At 42.3% G+C, this 21618-nt stretch overlaps 1 protein-coding gene across 2 annotated transcripts in view; it reads left to right on the top strand.

Annotated features, from left to right (window-relative positions):
• QKI (QKI, KH domain containing RNA binding) overlaps positions 1 to 21618 on the top strand; it is a 108644-nt gene that overhangs the window by 40321 nt on the left and 46705 nt on the right. For both annotated transcript variants that reach the window (XM_015814578.1, XM_015814587.1), the window contains exon 3: positions 18483 to 18599. In XM_015814578.1, coding sequence (XP_015670064.1) covers positions 18483 to 18599 — 117 coding nt within the window. The remainder of the gene's footprint in view (positions 1 to 18482; positions 18600 to 21618) is intronic.

Genomic DNA, 21618 nt, shown 5'->3' with positions numbered 1-21618 from the left:
TTAGTAATGTTGACTCTGGCATTGTGCTTACTTAACACCAGCTTTGTTTGTGACCAATGGTCCACAAAGTGTTGCTATAAACAGTAATATTCCAAGAAGCATTTATTTTTTTGCCAAATTCAAATATTTCTCCGTCTTGAGGTTCCTAAATTTTCTAAAACAGACCCTTGACTTACAACTTGGTTCTTAACCTTTGCCACAGCATTTTGTTGCTATGGTCACTACTTTGTCTACCATAGCTTGGAATAATTTTTTAGACCATCAGGAGGATATTGTATGTTATAAATTGCTTATTACTCCAAAAACTTACCATATTTTCCATTTTTCAAGTTCCAAGTTTTGTTGCATATTTATTGTAATAAAATGACACAGAGATTCAGATTTATACATAAAGTAAAACCTGCTAAGAAAGCCTAGCATTTAAAAAAGCTTTTTAAAAAAAAGAAAATCACATGTTTACCTAGTTCAATCTCAGGTTGATTCTATTTGTGGTTGCATTGATGTTGCCTTAATATACTTGCATGACAAATTCAACTTAATAGTGCATGAGTGAAGTTTGAATCCTTACTATCTCAATCTGAAGTTCCTTTGGGGCTTATGATAGAATATCTTTGTAAGTTACTTAGTTTCTATATTTTTTATCTTTTATATTTCATAAGCCTTAAATCAATAGGGAGCACTAACAAGACACATTTTCCTATTAGTATCCATTTATATTTGAAAATACCTATAGCAGAAAGATCGTACAATTATAGCATTTTGATTGTAACACATGCAGTTTAAGCACTTCCATTTATCCTGTAGAATCTTCTTACTTAGGTGCAAGGTAAAATCCTGTATCACATATAGACAATTTGAATCCTGTGGCTTGATCTTAGTAGACATAAAAATAAATTATCCCTTGCTTGTTTATTTTTAAACACAGAGCTATGCATTGTTTCATTATTGATATGTTAGGTCAGTGGCTCCCAACCCTTTCTATACTCCGCACCCCTAGAACATCTCTGATATATTCTCGCACCCCTTACAAAAGTTCAAAATAACAGCAACGAATTATGCATATACACTATCATTTTGAAAACCCAAGTTTTCACACCCCCTGCAATATCGTCTTGCGCCCCAGGAGGTGCGAGCACCCTTGGTTGGGAACCCCTGTGTTAGGTGGTACCTCTTGTTTTCCATTGCTCATAATTATTATTCCATTATTGCTCATAATTTGAGCAAGCAGTCTTTCCTCCCATTTCAGAAACATTTGAAGTGGATGGATGGATGGATGGATGGATGGATGGATGGATGGATGGATGGATTATTGATGTAAGCTGCCTTGAGTCGTCATGTGCAAGTAGGCGGCAATACAAATTTTCTAAATAGATAGATAGTAAATTGTTTTATTTTATCCCTGTTCAAAATTTCCCTTGAAAACTTTCAGCTCAGTCAAGGCCAATTTTTATCTACATTTATTCTGTGTTACTCAATAATGTTGAGAGAGATTCAGTGATCCAATGGAGATGGATCATTGCTTCAGAAACAGTTTGAGTTTCAGATTTGATTCACTAGGGCAGGATGCCAAACTTGCAACGTCATGTGACCTGTTGCAATGTAGCGCAACTTTTTTTTACCATTGCCGGCAATGGTGTGGACATGGTTTCACTATGATGCATCCAGCCCGCGGGCCGGCAGTTTGATACCCCTGCACTAGGGTAATCTTCAAATACTCCTTATCTCATTGCAGTGCATGTCAATATTCAGTCTCACCTCCAAATTATATGACAGAGTTGCTATGTACTCTTTTCATTCTAATCTATGTTGATTTAGATCAGTGATGGCGAACCTTGTAGACATCGAGTGCCCCCAAACTGGCCCCGCCCCTGCTCCACCCCCTGCCCCGCCCCTGCTCTGCTTCCCATCCCCCACCCCGCCTGCCCACAGGACCACTCACCGCCTCCAGGGCCCGCTGCAGATCGCCCAGGCAGCCCAACAGCGCTATGGCGGCCACACCCTCTGCCCGCGCTCTGCAGCATCAACTGCATGATGGGGTGTGAGGGCAGAGTCTTGTCTACGCTGCCTGGCTGCCATGTCCTTGGCTGCGCTATCTGTGTGGGCCATGCTCAAGGGCAACTCTCTTTCAGGGGGGCTGTTGGAGAGGGGGTTGTGGGGGGAGGCAAGGCTGGGACAATGACACGTGTGCCCACAGAGAGGGCTCCGAGTGCCGTCTCTAGCACCCGTGCCATAGGTTCACCACCACTGATTTAGATGTTTCTATATTAAGTTCATTGCTAGATACTGTACAGGGGAGATGCTTCATGAGTTCTAACATTTGGCCAGAGATACTGCAAGGAGAATTTACAACATTGTTCATGTTCTCTGAGACTACTAGGAATTGTCTGCTTTTCTATTATTTTTTGTTCTATTTTTCAATACATAGATGCAAACACAGAGTTCTTTGTTGAGAATGTTATAAGTTGTAGGTGGGAATAAAATTCTTACCTGATTGGTTAATACTGTAGCAATCTTGTCTTTGGACTTAAAACATACTAGTAATTGAATATAAGATCTATGTATGGAAATCTTTCTGAGTTCAGTGATATAAAGGTAACCTAATTTGTAAGACTTTCAAAAAAACTAGTCACAAACAAATAAATCACCAATAAATGTATTTGACTGGAATATATATGTCTCCTAAATTTCTGCTTTATGGTTGCATATTGTTCTCTCAGTGAAATGGCTGTGTCAGCTAAGTAAAGAATGTCAGTAGATGCCAGAAAAAAGGATAGTTGTCAGAGAAGAAGGGCAATAAATGAGATCAGAGTTAAATATATGCCTGTCACATTCTAGCAGCTGGTTTAAGCCCTGCTGTTGTTGTTCAAATATATTGGCCTTAAAAAGGAAGCAATGTATTGTAGCCCACATATAAAGAAGGAAACAGCTGGTGGATTTATCACTCCTCTTAACTGACAGGGAAGGTCAGACTTTAAAAAAAATTAAGTGAGTTTCATGTTCTTTGTGAACAAACTAAAGAGGTACTACTGTATATAATAAATATATTTCCCTGCATTCTACAAACATAATCAGGCATTCTCTGTAACATACTTATTCATATTGAAAGATTTAATTTATGAATATAGGTTTCATTTTTTTTAATTACCACAAGTAACTTTTCAGTTTTTCATATGAGAAGCAAAGAAGAGCATTATCTTGAAATACGTTCAGTCAATTATGCTTTAAAATTGGGGATAAGACTCAAACAAATGGGCATTTGCATTCATTTATGAGTCCTGTAGATATTCATATCACTAACTATAGTATCTTCTTAGGCATCTCACTTCATTGACTCAGTGACTTAATATGTACGCTATGCTATGGGAATGATCTAAATCAGACATGTCAAACACAAGGCCCGGGGGCTGGATGTGGCCTACGAAGCCATCTTGGAAACAGTGAGGGAACGGCTCCCACTGCCTTGGCCCTGGCCCAGGCTGGCCGGGAGCCAATGTACAATTTTGTGGTGGCCATCTATGCTGAAAGGCATTCAGTCTTAGCTCCACAAGGCTGTCTAGAAACAGCGAGGAACCAGCCCCTGCCATGTCGGCCCCACCCCCTGGGTGCATGCTGGAGAGGTGTCACTCTTTGTGAGGAATGAAGAAATGGACCATGCCTTGGCGCTTGCCCCAGTCCCACCCCCTTCTGCCAGAGACCCTCAGATCTGTCCCACTCCTGCCCAGGCCCCCCCAGGCACCCTTGACGTGAACGATGTAGAGCTGGCCATGCCCACCCAGTAGGCCACATCCACTCCACGCCCACCCAGTAGGTCGCACTCACCCTGGCCACACACCCACCCGGCCCTCCGAGGGCAACCGCAATGCTGATGCGGCCCTCAATGAAATTGAGTTTGACACCCCTGATCTAAATTATTGTTCTGTCCCTATACAAGAGTGGAGAAGTCATAGGCTAAATGTAGTGACCCATTATCATTTTCACGTCCTAGATTGGAGAAGGCCAAATTTTTCAGTCTGATTTCAGGGACTTTAAGAAGAATATAGACAATCTAAAGCAGTGGTTCTCAACCTTTTTAATGCCGCGACCCCAACCGGTCGTAAGTCGAGGACTAAACCGGTCGTAAGTCGAGGACTACCCAACCGGTCGTAAGTCGAGGACTTTCCCTGCCCGGGAACGCCACGCATGTGTGGTTCCGCCCCCTGCGCCAGCTGAGGCGTAGCTGGCAAGCGGCAGAGACGGAGCAGGCCGACCACCAGCTGGCCCAGCCCAAGGGAGGTAAGGCACCCGCCGGAAAAGGGCGGAAAAAATGGCGGACAAAAAAAATGGCGGACAGCCTTGCTTGGCGACCCCCATGAAATGGTCGATCGACCCCAAATGGGGTCCCAACCCACAGGTTGAGAACCACTGATCTAAAGCCTTCAGATACTTAAAGGCACTGATTTCAGATCTTTAAAAAAAGCAGTCACACCACATGACGGTTTAATAGGGAAAATTTTAACCTGTTTTCCCAGTCTCAGTTTGACATCTCAACATACTAACTCTACAGTGGGTTCAGTTTAATTGATTTAATCCTGTCTCCCTAACTACAGTATTAAACATGTGTTTAAATAGGGGAGTGAAATAGAAAACATGCTGCTTTGAGCTTGGGAAAAACAGCCCCTATACTCCCAGCTATCTCTTGTGGCAATAAAGTTTAAAATGGTCCCACATTTTACATTTAATATGATAGAAAATGAAGTGTTTTGACATTAAAAACTGAGAACAAGCTTGTTGCTCTCTTATTTTTCATCTCAAAGAGTCCAAGTAGAGGTAGAATGAAAACCTATGCTAATTGTTATCTGTTACCCAGTCCACAAAAAAATTGGCTATCACATGAAAAACTGATCAGAGGAGGGGACAAAAACAACTATATTTTGTTTTGAGATCAAAAGCAATATTTCAGAAAGCTCATTCATTATGCAAAATTCCTTAATGTTTCACACACACACACACACACACACACACACACGTAAGTGCATAAATCTGCCATTGTACAATAGACACAGTGATGACTTTCCAAGGGCTTTCAGATAACCAAAAATAAAGGTACCAACCTAATCTATAAAGGAAGGTTGTTTCACAATATGGTGTGCGTGGTAGTTGGTAGTGGTAGTAGTGGGGAGGTTGCATTCAAAAATATTGTAGCCACCTTCATCTTATATGCCTGGCAAACATTAAAGATGTTGACGGCAGGTTTGCACTGCATAAATTGGGTGAACTATTTCTATGTGAAAAAAGTGCTCCCATTATTATCTCTGTGCCAAATTGTATAGGGTTCTATTGGTCAAACCCAACCTTCTAATTGTCCTCAGAATCATATTGAAGCAAGGGCAGCAACTATAAATGAAGTGTAGTATTACTATAGCAGTTCTGATTCTTCGCCATCATTTTTACTAGTTGCAGTTTTGATTGGTGAAAGGCAGCCTTAAGTATGAAGTGTGCATTGAAGTAATCCAAACGGGTAGTAGTAAGAGAATAAGTTATTGGCAGGAGCTTTATTTTCCCCCCCACATGCCTGGATTGAAGTGCCTTACTAAAAAGTAAGATCATATAATATCTTGCTTCATATTTCTTAGAAAATAATTTTAAATATTTCTTTATAGAAATGTCTATAGCTGCAGTATGCAGTTTTTAAAAATAACTTTAAAATAACAATTTTTACTAAAATTGTACATATTTCTGTGTTCTCTATTTTACTGATTTAAGGATAGTACCCAAATACTAAGAGTATAATAAAGTTGTGCTTTTGATTCATTGTATAGTGCTATATTTGTTCTCTCTTCCATCATTATTCTTGATTATACAAAAAACATACATAGTGCTCTATACTTGTTCTATCTGTCACTATTCTTAGTGACAGTATAAACAGCTCAGTATAAAAACAAGATCAGTACAATTTTAAACAGGTGCTACAATAATTGTGTATCTGTATAATACATTTATAGAAAGTAGTTGTATTATGTTTTCTTAACAAATACTTACTAACTGTAGGACAAGAGATGACATCTGGGGATGGATTGAAAAGGGGGATCAGCCTAGAATCCTTACATAGCTGCAAGAGAACTAAGTCCAGTTCCCTTTGAGTGCCGTTAGATATATTAATTTTAGTTGAGAGGATTCCTGTGCACAAGCTTTTACCAGTAAATCAGTTTAATTGAACCTTTGCATGTCGACTTAGCCTGACGTTATATTTCATTTCTTAAACATGTATTTTTAACTGGATTCTTTTTTATTGAAAGAACATAAATTGAATTAACTCCTAGTTTCAAGTTTCATACATACAAAATATGGTTAAAAATAAAAAATGGGGTTAAATTTTTTTCCCTGGAAACAGAAAAGGGACATTGGTTCTCTACTATTTTTCTTAATAAAATTAAATGGCTATTTCCATTAAATTACCAGGAGGTAAACTTGATTTTAAAGGTTTTAACTACATTGTACTGAACAATTATAGTATCCTTATGGGAAGTGACATGGATTACTTCATATTAATTATTAAATGGAAAACCAAGGAACAAGCATTTTAGAGTAATTTGATTTCTAGGAGTATATTTGGGAGTATTAGGGGGTATTTGCCCTTAACATTCACATATCCTGTCTGGGATATCTGAGTACGTCTACTTCTTCAGACAGACAGACAAACAGATGGATCCCGTTCTCTTGTTTTATTCAGCATTGCTAGATCACATGGTTTTGAATTTATGCTGCACTTAAAATCCCTCTTTGGAATAGGAAAGGATTTTTAAAGTTTAACAAAGGTAATCAAGTAAAAATTGAGATAATTAGTCGCAACAAGTTATATAAGGCTGAAATTGTGTATGAAAAGATAACTGTTTTTAACCTGAGAAACAGTCAAAACCAGATAGAAAACTTCTCAAATTAAGCAAGCAGTAAAGACCAGATAGAAAACTTCTCAAATTAAGCAAGCAGTAAAGACCAGATAGAAAACTTCTCAAATTAAGCAAGCAGCGCTGAAAAGAACTACAGATAGTCCTCTGCAGTTGAAACTGGCAACTCAATAACTAAGCAACTTGGTCATGTGAGATATCATGTGACTGTGCTGGACATAATGTCAGTTCTGCTGTGTGGTTAAGTGCAACATCATTTGACCATCATTTTCAACTTCCCGTTGGCTTACCCATTGACTTTATATGCGGGAAGCTGTCTGTTAAAGTTGCAAATGGTGATCATGTGACTGGGTGACATTGTGACAGATGCTAATTGAAGGATTAGTTATAAACCCAATTTTTCAGCACCATCATATCTTTGGTCGTTGAACAACATAGTTTATTTATTTATTTATTTATTAATTGGATTTTTACCCCGCCCTTCTCCTTGCGGACTCAGGGCGGCTGACAGCCTGATAAAAACAAATACAAAAATCCCCCAATACTATCATTAAAAACATAATTAAAATGAAATATTAGATTTGGCCTTGTGAATTTAAAATTGTTTTTAAAACCCCGCTAAAAATTTCCCCTTAGGCCAGTCCTGCTTGTTGAAATAGCCATGTCTTAAGGGCGCGGCGGAAGGAAGGGAGACCCGGGATCACCCGGATCTCTGGGGGAAGTTCGTTCCAGAGGGTGGGAGCTCCCACCAAGAAGGCCCTCCCCCTGGGAGTCGCCAGCCGGCACTGTCTGGCTGACGGCACCCTGAGGAGACCCACTCCGTGGGAGCGTACCGGCCGATGGGAGGTAATCTGAGGCAGAAGGCGGTCTCGGAGATATCCAGGTCCAATGTTACATATAGTTGAAGACTATATGTAAAAGCTCTTTCATGACTTATCTTAATTTTCTTTGCCAACTTTTCTTTATTGGCTCCAAGTCACCTGGGTCTTTTTGAGCATTGGTCCTGAATTCCTAGACTTTCATATGACATTCCTAGACTTTCATATGAAATCTGTTCCTTTAAGGTTATTGGAGATAATGGTCCATCTTTAGATAATACTGAAGTCACCAGGTAATCATCCATTTGTTCCCTTTAGGATCCTTTAGGTCTTTTATCTACTGTACATGCCTAAATATATTGCAGAATCTTTGATAGCTAAAATAGTGAAATGCATTTTTTAAAGAAGGTAAAAAATATATACTCTTTCCTTTCTCTACCTCATTCCCCCCCCCCCCTTGTTGGATTTCATTTGAAGTATGGAGACTTAACTGTCTGCACAGGATAAGTGGTGTCTGCATTTGCCTTTTCACTTCCCTAGTTTGGATAAACCTAGGATCTATATATGGAGTTTTTTTGCCTCATGTATGGAGTAGTTCAGTATTCGAGAAGATTTCAAGGTAATACAACAAATTTAGTAAGACAGAAGAATGCAAACATTTTAACATCTGTGGAATTTTAAGATCATGTTATTGGTGCTAAAGCTGCCATGGAGAAGACTAACCCTAATCCTTTACTAAATGGCTGTCATTCAATAAAGCATTGGGCTTAAAACTAATAAGAAGGAAAGAAAATCAGAAAGAAGTATATAATCACTAGAGTTATTTCTATATTCTTGTTTTTAAAGGAAGTTTATAATGTGTTATTAGAATTTCAGTACTTAGGTTGATGAATATATTCCTATGCGGTAAACAGTAAACAGTACTATAGTTTTTGGTCTGGTATCGATTAGTCTACAGTATTTTGTAATAGTGCCTCTTTCTGGATTGCTACTCAGCCTAATCATGATGTCTACTGATCACAGTGAAGATAGTAATGAATATTCAGGTTCAGAAACTGGATACAGATCACCTGATTAATTCCCTAGGGAGAGAGCTAAGAGAATTAAGGGCACCAAGGAGGTAAAGTACACTTCTTAAGCTTCACTATGTACCCTCTAATTCCAGCTAGCTATTTGTGCCAAGTAGTGCATCTTAGATGCTTTGAGTAACTTCCAGTTACTAATTGAGTTCAAGACTTTATCTTGGACTTAAGGAACCAAGCGCCTCTCAAAACCATTCTTTGATTGTGAATGTGCTATGGTTAGTGACAGTTTATTGAAGGTTTTAACAACTATATAGTCTCTAATTCACATCATTTGCAATTGTCCTTGAATGGAAAATAATTTTAACCTGTTGAATTTTTGTAAAAAAAACAAAAAAAAAAACTGGAAAATTTGATAGCCAAGAAGGCTTGCCCAGTTATCAAAAAATATTAATTTTAAATACAGATATCCTCAACTGACAATCACAATTGAGCCCAGAATTTATGTTGCTAAATGAGAAATTTATTAAGTGAGTTTTGCCCCATTTTATGACCTTTCTTGCCATAGTTTAGTGAATCATTGTAGTTGTTAAATTAGTAACACCCTTGTTAAGTGAATCTAGCTTTCTCCAGTACAGGAGATGGAGAATCCACCAATGGGTAATCAAAGTCTGCCTGCTCTTGAGACCAAGTAGCCAAACTTGACACGCCCCCTCTTGCTGTAGATCCAGTCTTAACTTGGTCTCAGCTCTTGATAAGTCGTGTGTTGGCTTGGCTCGCAGCAGATATCAGGTTAGACAGAAAGCCCTTGGTGAATTCTCCTTTTCCTTTGACTTAATTGGAATTGTTTCTTTAAATTTAAAACTCATTCCCTTCCCATTCAAATTAACTGGGGGTGTGAGTGGGGAAGAAAATTAATTCCAGTTTGGACTGAAATCCTTAGGGATTTCTCATTTTCCCCTTAATTTGGCTATTAACTCCTTTTCTCCCTAATTCAATTAATTCCACACCCTTCCCATTTTATTTAGGTGGGGTGTGGGGGGGGGAAATTATTTCCAAATTCCCTACACAAGGCCCTGAACGAAAGGGGGGGGAAGAAACAGCAGCAGAGACAGCTTGCTGCGTTTTCTCCCCATTCCCCTTTAATTTGCACCCCCTTTGTAGGGTGCCTGGCAGGCTCGATCGTTTGGATTCTTTTAGAATCCGGATCGTCTGAGCCTCCCAGAGCAACGAGGTACTCGCGGCCGCCATTTTGAAAGCCGTTTTTTCGGCCGAAAATTTGCTATGCTCTCCCATTTTGCCTGCTTTCCCCAGGCAAAAGGACAGCAAAAGTTTGTCAGCGCGACTGCTGCCGCTGCACCTGCAACCCTCAGGGTCGCTTTCTTTATCATTTTTGGGGCCGTGGAGGCTGTGCCTTGGAGGAGGACAGCCGCGGCCGCCATTTTGGATCCCTAAAAATTTTTTTGCTGGCTGCTTCAATCGGCGCTTTGAATAACAAGGGGGGGAATAACAGCTAATTCCCCCACTTTTTCTAGTTTTCCCTCAAGGGGAGTTGGTCCTCAAGGTTGCCCATGTGGGGAGTTGGTCCAAGGCCACTGCGAGATAGCGGCCATTTTGAGGACCTCGTGTTCCTGCTAGGCCCAAATAGGCCTATTAAGGGCAACAGCGGCCATTTTGGATTTCGGCCTATCGAGTCCTAAGCCACCCAGCACAGGTACAGGAGATCATAATTTAATGTTTCACTCACTGGCCGCCATCTGAATCTGAGATCCTAGGCCTAGCGTTCCTTGGGGGATTGTTGGACTGTGTAATCATTGGTGCCCACTGCCTGGCCACCTAAGGCCTCCAAATGGTTCCAAATGTGCCTTCGGTCTTTTGCCTCACCTACCGTGACCAGTAACCCAGAGAGATAATTTATTGGTCGGGTGGTCAGGGGAACAGTCTTTGGTACTTGTTCCAATTTCGCTCCCGCCAACTGCTTGTCTGCCAGAGCTTACTCCCATTCCTTTCTGGGACTGCTCTAGTGGGATGGAGGGATCACCGTTGTCTCAGGCCATGGGCATGCCCTCTCCATCCCCAAATGACGGCTTCACTAACCCTTCTGGACAGAAGGCGGCAGGCAAGTGTAAATCCAAGACAAAGCATACGCTCAAGAAGCCCTCCAAGTTGGCGGAGAAGCAAGCCAGCCGTAGGCACCAGGCTCTGGAGAAGGAGTTCTCCAGAGCACAGAGGCAGGCCCACCTGGATATGGATCAGTTGACGGCCACCGAGGTTGCACTGCCCCTGGGTCCTTCTTCATCCACTCAGGGAGTATGGTCAATCCCAGGGACCCCTTCCGCACCAGCCCAGTAGCTAGCATCTCTGCTGGGCCCTTCCCCACAGTCTGTCCCACTCCCTTCTTCTGGAGTCACGGGACAGAGCATTGGAGACATCTTTGCTGACAGCCGTCTTGAAGCGCTGCTAGCCAAGGTTGTAGACCGAGCGCTAGCACAGCGTTCAATACATACGGATCAGGAGGCCTCCACGTCGGCCATGCCGCCCTACGAGCTTCCCATAGATTTTCCTGTCATTCAGGAACCAACATCCCCGGCTCAATCTTCCATGAGCGGTTACTCCTCTCCTCAGGGTGAGGAACAACCGGAATTTGATTTTTCAGAAGATGAGGGTCCGCCTCCAGACCCCTCCCCATCGGGAGGGCTGTTCAACCCCAATCTATTCCTGACCATCCTACGTAAGGCCACCTCTACGGCCAACATAGGATCAGACCAGTTTCCCCAGCCACAGACAGCAACTGACGACAGTCCCAGACCTATATTTTTTGAAAAGGTAGCAACCGAACACCACGTTCTGTGCCCTTCAATCTTTTTGAAAGGAATTAAGAAGCCTTGGGCTTCTCCTTCATTCCCTTCAGTAAGCGGAACGGACAAAAAACTCTTTCACACCTCCACAGATTTCACTGGCGCGCTCGAGGTGCCCAAGGTTGATGAAGCCTGGACACCCCTAGTGTCTCAGACAGCCATAGCTGGGGACTTGTCGGAAGGCTCTTAAAGCCGACGACAAAAGGTGGGAACAGACATTCCGCAAAACCCACCAGGCAGCCGCATGGGGCATTAAAATGGCCACATGCGCTTCCTTTTTTGTCAGGACTACTATTTTATGGCTCCAGCAACTTCAGGCCAGAGTCCCAGCCGAAGATGTCCGGACCCACCAAGACCTGGCCAAGATGGTTGCAGCCACGGAGTATGCGGCGGACGCAACACTCCAATCGGCCACCTTTTCTTCCAGGGCCATAGCATCCAATATAGTGGCCAGAAGGATGTTGTGGTTGAAACATTGGCAGGCCGATAATAAGCTTAAGTGGCGCTTAGCAACGGCTCCCTACCTGGGCACTGATTTGTTTGGAGAGGCCCTGACCCCTTATCTCGTTTAGAATAAGGATAAAGTCATGGCGCACATAATCAAAAAACCTGAAAAGCGCACTACACCTTACTTCAGGAGGCAGTCCTTTCGCCAAACAGCTTCCACAACTTCCAACCAGTTTGCCAGGTCATATGTTCCCAGACAGGACAAACCTTATGACCGCCCCTATGACAGAATGGGATTTAGATCCAGACAACAGGGCCAGTCCAAGCGGCCATTTCGCGGAGCAGGCCGCGCCTATCGGAAGTCCAAGTGACTCCCATCCCAACCTCCCCATCGGGGGAAGGCTGACCCACTTTTTTCATCAGTGGGAGCTAACCTCCTCGGACACCTGGGTACTACAGACCATCCAGTCCGGTCTGTTCCTAGAGTTTCTGGCCACACCCCCGGAACGCTTCACCTGCTCAGTATCCAAGGATCCCATCAAACACAGGCTCATGCAGGAGGCCATCCATCATCTCCTAGACATTCAGGCCATAGAACCAGTTCCGGCAGATTTCAACGGCCGGGGGTTCTACTCCATCCTCTTCGTGGTCCCCATGGCCTCGGGAGGATGGAGAGCAATCCTGGACCTCAAACATCTCAACCGTTACATAATATACAAAAGGTTCAAGATGCACTCCCTTCAGTCCATTCTAGGAGGCATCAGACAAGGAGACTTCCTGGCGTCAATAGACCTCACGGAAGCATATCTCCACATTCCTATTCATCCGGCTCACCGTCGCTTCCTACGCTTCTGCTACAAAGGCAAGCACTTCCAATACAGAGCACTTCCCTTCGGCCTTTCCTCAGCACCCAGGGTGTTCACGAAAATCCTAACCGTGTTAGCAGCCACACTCAGAAAAATTCCCATTCGGGTACAGTGCTACCTGGACGACATCTTGATCCAGGCGTCATCATTTCAGGCAGCCCAGGAAGACGTGAAAGTCGCCATTCGCGTCCTTCAGCAACATGGTTTCTCAGTAAACTTCCCCAAAAGCCAGACAGTTCCCTCGTCCAGGCTGCTACACCTGGGGGCCATCATAGACACCTCCAACTGCATGGTGTACCTCTCCCAGGAGCGGATAGTCAGCATCAGGGAACTGGCTCGCAAGGTATACAGGGAACACACAGTTCCACTTATACTACTCTCCCAATTATTAGCCAAGATGGTCTCCTCCATAGCCATAGTACCATGGGCCAGATTTCACCTTCGGGACCTCCAATGGTTCCTTCTTTCCTTCCAGCGCAAGAATGCCAGCGCATCCACCCAACCAGTCAGGGTTCCCATACACATCCGCAGGGCACTGCGATGGTGGTTCTCTCGGGCAGTGACCAAAGGGTCACTCTTCAAGGAACCAGACCGCGTCACCATCACGACAGACGCCAGTCTTTACGGTTGGGGAGCCCACTTGCAACCTCACTTCGCGCAAGGTCGTTGGTCCCATTCGGAATTACAAAACAGCATAAATTGGCTGGAACTACGGGCAATCCGTCTTGCCCTTCACCACTTCAGCGTCAGTATTCAAGGCCGGTACGTTCTAGTCCTCACGGACAACGTGGCGGCCAAGGCACACAACTGTCAGGGGGGTACCACGTCCAGATCACTCATGACCGAGGCACGTCTCCTGTTCACCTGGGTGGAGTCCAACCTGGCCTCACTCAAAGCAGAACACATTTCGGGGATCAACAACCTACAAGCGGACTTTCTGAGTCGCTCCACGGTAGATCCATCGGAATGGGGACTGCACCCGGACTTGTTCTCCAAAATAGTTCGCAGGTTCGGTCTTCCGACCCTAGACCTGTTCGCCTCAGCGGACAATACACAACTCCCCAGGTTCTACTCCCGCTACTTCCTTCCGGCAGCAGAAGGGACAGATGCCTTGAGGATTCAGTGGCCCAAGGGCCTCCTGTACGCCTTCCCTCCCCTGCCACTCATCCCATCAACGATCTGCAAAATCCTCTTGGAGCGAGCAGAACTGATACTCGTGGCTCCATACTGGCCTCAGAGGCCGTGGTTCGCGGATCTGATGAACCTGTCCCAGTTCCCCCTGTGGAGAATTCCCCCTCATCGGGTGTCACTACATCAGGGGACCATCTGCCATCCAGACCCTCAATTGTTGCAACTAACCGTCTGGCGCTTGAACGCGGCATAATGGCCCAGGAATTGTTTTCTCCACGTGCCATTACCATAATACAGGCTGATCGCCGTCCGGCGACCAATCGTATCTATGACTCTACCTGGAAGAATTTTTGCGATTGGTGTCAAAGGCGGCGGTTTGACATTCACAACTTATCCATTCCCCAGGTGGTGGATTATCTTCTGGACGGACTGGATCGAGGCCTCGCCCCTGCGACTCTTCGCAGACAGGTGGCAGCCTTATCCACGCTACTCACTGGTGCAGATGCAGTTCCCCTAGCACACCATCCCAGAATTCGCGCCTTTCTTAAAGGAGCGTGTAATACCAGGCCTCCTGTGGTTCACAGGTTCCCGTCCTGGGAATTACCACACGTCCTTTGCGTTTTAACAAAACCACCCTTTGAACCCCTAAGATCCATACCGTTGCGGAACCTATCGCTCAAGGTGACGTTCCTGATCGCCATCACATCGGCCAGGCACATATCTGAGCTAGCCGCCCTTTCAGTCAGGAACGATCTTTGAATCTTCCACAGTGACAGGGTGGTCTTACGTCTGGATCCTTCCTTTATTCCAAAGGTAAACTCACTCTTTCACAGATCACAGGAGGTCGTCCTACCAAATTTTTGTCCGAACCCTTCTCATGACTTGGAGCGGCAGCGGCATATGCTGGACGTTCGTAGGCCGTTGCGCCATTATATCAAGCGCACGGAACCATTTCGTTGGTCTGAAGCCCTATTTGTATCCTTTCGCCCGGCTTCTCTAGGGCAGAAGGTCTCCGCCGGCACAATTGGCAGGTGGATCAGAAATTGTATTGCGGAAGCGTACCAGTCCTCTTCCCTGCCGACTCCAAGTCATCTCACTGCTCATTCCACTCCCAGCGCTGCTACCTCTGCAGCATGGGCCACACAAGCTTCTATCGAAGAGGTTTGCAGAGCTGCGACATGGTCATCACCTTCTCCGTTTGTGCGTCACTATAAAATTGACCGCTTTGCTTCTGCGGATGCCTCCTTCGGGTGGCGTGTCCTCCAGCAAGTGGTGTCTCAAGACACTAATCCGGCCTCTGTTTCCCACCCAACGGGACAGTGAGGCTTTGGTATGTCCCATTGGTGGATTCTCCATCTCCTGTACTGGAGAAGGGGCGTTGTCTTACCTGAACGCCTTTTCTCAGTACGGAGATGGAGAATCCACACCCACCCTTCTAGGTCAGATAGGCCAAACTCAAGGGTTTGAGAGCCAACACCTCCATCTTCAGCCACTTCCACCTCGTTAAGACTGGATCTACAGCAAGAGGGGGCGTGTCAAGTTTGGCTACTTGGTCAGGCAGGCAGACTTTGATTACCCATTGGTGGATTCTCCATCTCCGTACTGAGAAAAGGCGTTCAGGTAAGACAACGCCCCTTCCCATTTTCTTTGCTAGTCAGAAGGTCATAAAAAGTGATCACATGACTCTGGGATACTGCAAGAATCATAAATATGAACCAGCTGTCCACCATCCAAATGTAACGGTCATAAGTGCGAAAATGGTCATAAGTCACTTTTTTCAGTGCTTCATTCAATGATTCAAACAATCACTAAATGAACTTATCGTAAGTCAAGGACACCTGTATCTTGTTTTTTTCTATTTAAAAACTTCTGTTCATGCTTATTACTTGATGGTTCCTGAAATATAAGCCAAATTTTACACATCTTGGTTACTGATTCACCAAACATTTAAGTTTCATTGTATTATTATCTGCTATCACAGCAAACTGACATCCAGTGTTGTTTCCAGGTGGAAGTGCTTAGCAGAAATGCTAAAGGCAAACATGGAATGGTTAATCCTGGCATTGTTATTTATATATGTTGATTCCTCTTTCCAGATTTGAATTGATTTATCATAATATCAGTATACCAAAAAGGAAATAAGGAGTAAATTAACACCAGCTTTATAAGCCTGTTTAGCAAGGGTACAGTTGGCACCAATGTGGAAAACTCAACACTGGATAGCACAGAACAAGCTGGTTTCAAAGAAGGACAGTCAACACTTGATACTGCCTTCTCCTTCATCTTCAAACTGAAAAATACTACAGTCATCCTCATGGGATCCTTTACATTGTCTTTCTCCAGCATGAGGATGGAGAATCCACGAATGGGTTTAGACTGTCTTCCTGCCCAATTAGACTAAGTCTGACAAAGTAGCCACGTCTCCTGCTGGGTCCTGTGCTTCCCAGAAACGACTTCACCCATGTCCCAATCAGCACCAGAGGCCACATTCACACCCACAGTGGCTGGCCTTCGCCCCACTCGTCTCAGGACAGAGACTCAAGCCCAGAGGAATGGACATCCAATTATCCGAAGATGAGGAGTCTGCTCCGGACCCCTCTCCCTGGTGGGGTCTATTCGACCCCTCTCCCTGGTGGGGCCTATTCGACCCAATCCACCAATGGGTTTGCTCTGTCTTCCTGCTCATTAGACCAAGTCAGCCAAACTTGCCACGTCCGTCCAGTCTTGACTTGGTCTCCAGCTCAAACAGACGTGGCAATCTTGGCTCCCAGAAAGCAGGTAGTATTGAGCTTACTTTGTTGGATTCTCCCTTGCATCCAGGGCATTTCAGCAGCACTGGGATCAGCGCTGCTCAAAATGATTACTGGAAGACAAAGCCCCTTTACTGTTTTAAAGGTAGATTTTGATTCAATCCTAGCTAGGTTCTGGGGAAAACTTTTTCATCTTTTGTTTATTTATTTATTTATTAAATTGTTGCAGAGGATGAAACCATATGAAGGCACTGTAACAGTGTTGCTCTAGTGCTTCAGGATTTTTTTCACCCATAATTAATATTCACAAATAGGCAAAGCAAAGTGGTTCTCACAAAGCTTGAATTTCTTCCTCCTCTTATTAAATAATAGATTTGTTTTCACTCATCTGTATTCCAATATATCAACTCTCTTGGTAACACGGAGTAGATCTCAGAGTTTCTGTGATCTGCTAGTAGCTAATAACTACTAGTCTACTATCAAAATGTCACCTTTCCTAAAAGGCCTATTATTCCTGCTACTCTTAGAAAACATTGATCAAATTGAGTTCTTTAAACATTTAGATATATTTTCTAAGCCTTGATGACCTAGAAGAGAGATGTCACCATTAGGGCTCATAAACTTTCAAATATAACTTTTCATTTTGCTAATCGTTATACCAATAATATCCCAGCTACAATAAGGGGGGGAACAGTGCTTTGGTTTACATATAGTAAGACTTTTATGTTGTCATAGAAGCCAGTCATATTATTTGATATATCATGTACCGTTAACCCATTGTCTTGGTTGGCATGCTCCTGAGAAAGCCTGGTCTGAATTGAAACAAAGGGTGCTAGATACTGATATCCAGCATGAAATAAAATCTTACTTCTGCGGTAAATGTGCTTATGGAGAGATCATTCTTCCCTGTCAAATGTTTATCTCTGCCCATCCTGTAGAACAGCTTTAACTCTAGCCATTACAATGTTTTCCCACCTTCACTATAAGAAGGAAAATTAAATTACAGTGTTCTACAAGAGATTTTGGCCCTTGCTAACTAGAAAAAAATAGTCTTGCCTGTATTTTTATAATGGCCCTTCTTTATGGTGTGGCAAGTTTACCAAATAATGCTTTCCTTAGGTCAGTGGTGGCGAACCTATGGCACGCGTGCCAGAGGTGGCACTCAGAGCCCTCTCTGTGGGCACGCGTGCCTTGCGCCGGAGATAGCGAGGGACTGGCCCCCACCACCCTGCCCCCGCGCACCCAGTCTGACATGACCACCGCGGCCACGCCCACCCGGCACCCGGTGATAAATAAGTGGGTTTTGGGTTGCGGTTTGGGCACTGGGTCTCTAAAAGGTTCGCCATCACTGCCTTAGGTGACTTGCACACCCACTGAAAGGACAATTCCTTCCTCCTCCTAACTGATAAGTACTGGATATTAGCACTCACTGAAGTTGTGGAAATTTACAATTCCTTTGACAAGTTCAATTGTTTAACAATTATGGTAATTTTAATATATTGTAATGTTAGCATCTGTTGTAACTTATTAGCTAGCTTTGTTCTATTTTCTAGTGCACTTTTTTAACTTCAACAAAGTTTTTTTCATTGTTTTGAAGGAATAATTCAGAATTATAGACATGTGCTAAGGCAAAGTTTTACAGAATGCTGGCTGTTAATTATTTTCACTCTGTTCTGAGCAATTATTTTTCTTCTTTAAAATTTCAGTTTAATTTTGTTGGAAGAATTCTTGGGCCTAGAGGGCTAACAGCTAAACAACTTGAGGCTGAAACAGGATGTAAGATAATGGTCCGAGGCAAAGGGTCCATGAGAGACAAGAAAAAGGTAAGTTCATTAAAGAATAGCAGTTTATTGTCAGGAAAACTTTTTCACAGATGGCAGAATTTCCAATATAATTAAATGATTAAGCTAATAAAATATTCCATAGTTACTATATTACTAAATTATGTAGTACTTTGGAAAAAAGTTTTTTATTTTATTCAAGTCATTTGTACATATGTTATATGTTCTGAAGGAAATCTTGAGGCTTTGCTTACTTACAAAGTGTGTGTATGTATGTGTGTTTTGGTGGAATGTCTACTAGGATTTTGTAACATCCTCCAGATATGGAGAGAATTAAATTTAACATTAAAAAAGAATTAAATGCAATCTTATTTTCAAGAATAGAGGGGCAGCTGTATTTTTTTTTTTTTTAAATGGAAAATCTGCCCATTACAACTACATAGTATATTTGGATTATGCAAAGAGCTTTGAGAAATTACATATTTCAGTAAACCCTAATATATAAACTGACTGGACTAAGAAATAGCTGTTAACAATCATGGTTAACCATGGTTAACAATCATGGTTAACCATGATTGTCAGTCATGACTGATTTTAATACTTGAGGTCTGTAATCTTGGCTCCTCTGTTATATAGTTATGACTCAGATGTTCATTGCAAAAATCCTAAAGACAATATCATGTTTAGAAAGAGTTTTCTCTATTATAATATCACTACTCATTGTTAATTAACCATTCACTGAAAAACAGATAAAATCTTCTGGTTGGTTCTTTATATAAAAAAGGAGCTGTATTTTGAAAGTTTGATATGAAACATAGATTCATTATCCTGCAGCTAAATGATTCCTGGTTTTCCAATTAGTTTAACCATTATATGAATTGGTAACCAGAATTTCCAGCACTGGTTTGAAATACTTTTATAAATAGTTTTGATAATTTTGTTGGTGTCATATACCAACACTACATCATTTTATATAAATTTTCTCTTAAATTATGACAATGTAAGTTAGTTTAGTAATAGCAATAGCACTTATATACTGCTCCATTGTGCTTTACAGCACTCTCTGAGCAATTTACAGAGTCAGCCAATATTGCCCCCCAACAATCTGGGTCCTCACTTTATTGACCTCGGAAGGATGGAAGGATGAGTCAAACATGAGCTGGTCAGGTTCAAATCCTGGCTGTTGGCAGAGTTAGTCTGTAATATTGCATTCTAATCACTGTGCCACCATGTTTACTTACATTTTCTCCCAAATACCCTCTCTATAAAGTATGTTGCTTTATTTTAAATGTTATATTTTCCATTTCGGGTACTTGTTCAGTGATATTCTGGCATCCAGCCTCCTTGTATACAACTAAATTTAGATCCAGTTCATAATATCTTGTGAATATTGTGTATTTTCTTAATAGTATGATCTTTAAAATAAGACATCTGGAAGACATTTATCTTCTAATGAGAGGTCTCTATGTGCAGAAGAAAAAGAATAGGATTGATTGCACACAATCTAAAATTTCAAAGTGCTTCTAGATTATTTGCATGCCTAATTACTCTGCATTCAAAATTAAGTGAACTAGCTTCTTGGAACTGGAAAATGAAATGCAATCTTTTATGGAGAAAATATCACATTTGCATGTTTGTCTTTCTATATTTTAGAATTAGATTTTTTCAGTGTACGTAATAATAGTGTCTAAAAATATATTTATGCTTCTGTATTAAATGAGTGAATAGGACCCTGAAACATCAGCTTTTGCTTTGATGTAGCACAGTAAAGTGATGTTGAGAAAAACTTAGCAGTGATGTGCATTTTGGTGATAAAGAACTATGTCAGAATAGCAATTAATTACCTGCTTTGCTTGATATGGAAAACAGTGGTCTTATACTTCCTACTCCTTGGCAATTCAAATGTTTCTTTTGGTGAAGGATATTAATACACATTTGAATTTGCTTAGATTAATATTTGATTTGTGTGACTGCAGTAGATAAAGCAAGTGTATTTGAGTTCTTGATATTTTGTCTAAAGTACGCGGGAAAGTAGTGAAAAGATCAGTTTACATATATATAGGAAATAAGATAATATGTTAAGTTAATTGAAATACACATCAGTAATTATGCAATTCCAAGATTTCAATGTACTACCTCTGCATCTTTGGCTTTACATTAATAATTTGATTTGAACTGGTACAAAGAAGAAACCAAAGAAACCAGGAGTGGTAGTATTTCGGATACCTTTTATAGATGTATAAAAACTAGTGGGGGGAAAAAGTAGAAGTCAAAATTTGATACAATTCCTGGAATTATTAGGTTCTCTTTCTACTTAATAATAACAATTGCCTTAAAATGAATGAGATAATTTTTATAATAGACATATAAGGTAGACTAATGTTTTTCTATATGAGGGCATGCTTGTGTGATAAATTGGCACACTACAACATAAGTGTCTATTAAAAGAAAAAAAAAACTAATTTTGTATATAGTAATAATGAACTCAGTTGTCGAGTATAGCAACAATGAGCTATTGAAATGAGCAGGATATATTAGTAGGTTTGGAAGATGCTGATGTTTACCAAAAAAAGGCCTAAGGTGACTGTCACTTTCTCCAGCATGATGGATGGAGAATCCACCAATGGGTTAACTCTGTCTTCCTGCCCAATTAGACTAAGTCTGTCAAACTTGCCACGTCTCTCCTGGGCCAGGAGACCTCCCAGTCACGACTTAGTCTGTGCCCAGAAAAGACGTGTCAGTTTGGCTCCCAGTTTCAAACTTAACTACAGAGCAGGTTGTATGGTTCTTTTTTCCCCATTCGTGAATTCTCCATTTCCCCTTGCAGCGCTGGGATCAGTGCAGCGCCTAAACGCTTGGCGTTTTTCTCCAGCACTGGAGATGGAGGATCCACCCGTGGGTAGTGACTGTATTCCTGCCCAATCAGATCAAGTCAGCCAAAGTTGTCACGCCCTGTCCTTGGACCTATGCCCAGTCTTGACTTGATCTTGCCCATGAACAGGACGTACAACTCTGGCTCGTAGAGACTATCTGAATTTAGTGGTTCCTCCATCTCAGTTCT

Source organism: Protobothrops mucrosquamatus, unplaced genomic scaffold, assembly GCF_001527695.2.
Source record: "Protobothrops mucrosquamatus isolate PMUCROS unplaced genomic scaffold, P.Mucros_1.0 scaffold_89, whole genome shotgun sequence".
NCBI classification, from domain to species: domain Eukaryota; kingdom Metazoa; phylum Chordata; class Lepidosauria; order Squamata; family Viperidae; genus Protobothrops; species Protobothrops mucrosquamatus.
The sequence above is the reverse complement of the archived record's forward strand: the minus strand, read 5'-3'. Positions and strand labels throughout refer to the sequence as shown.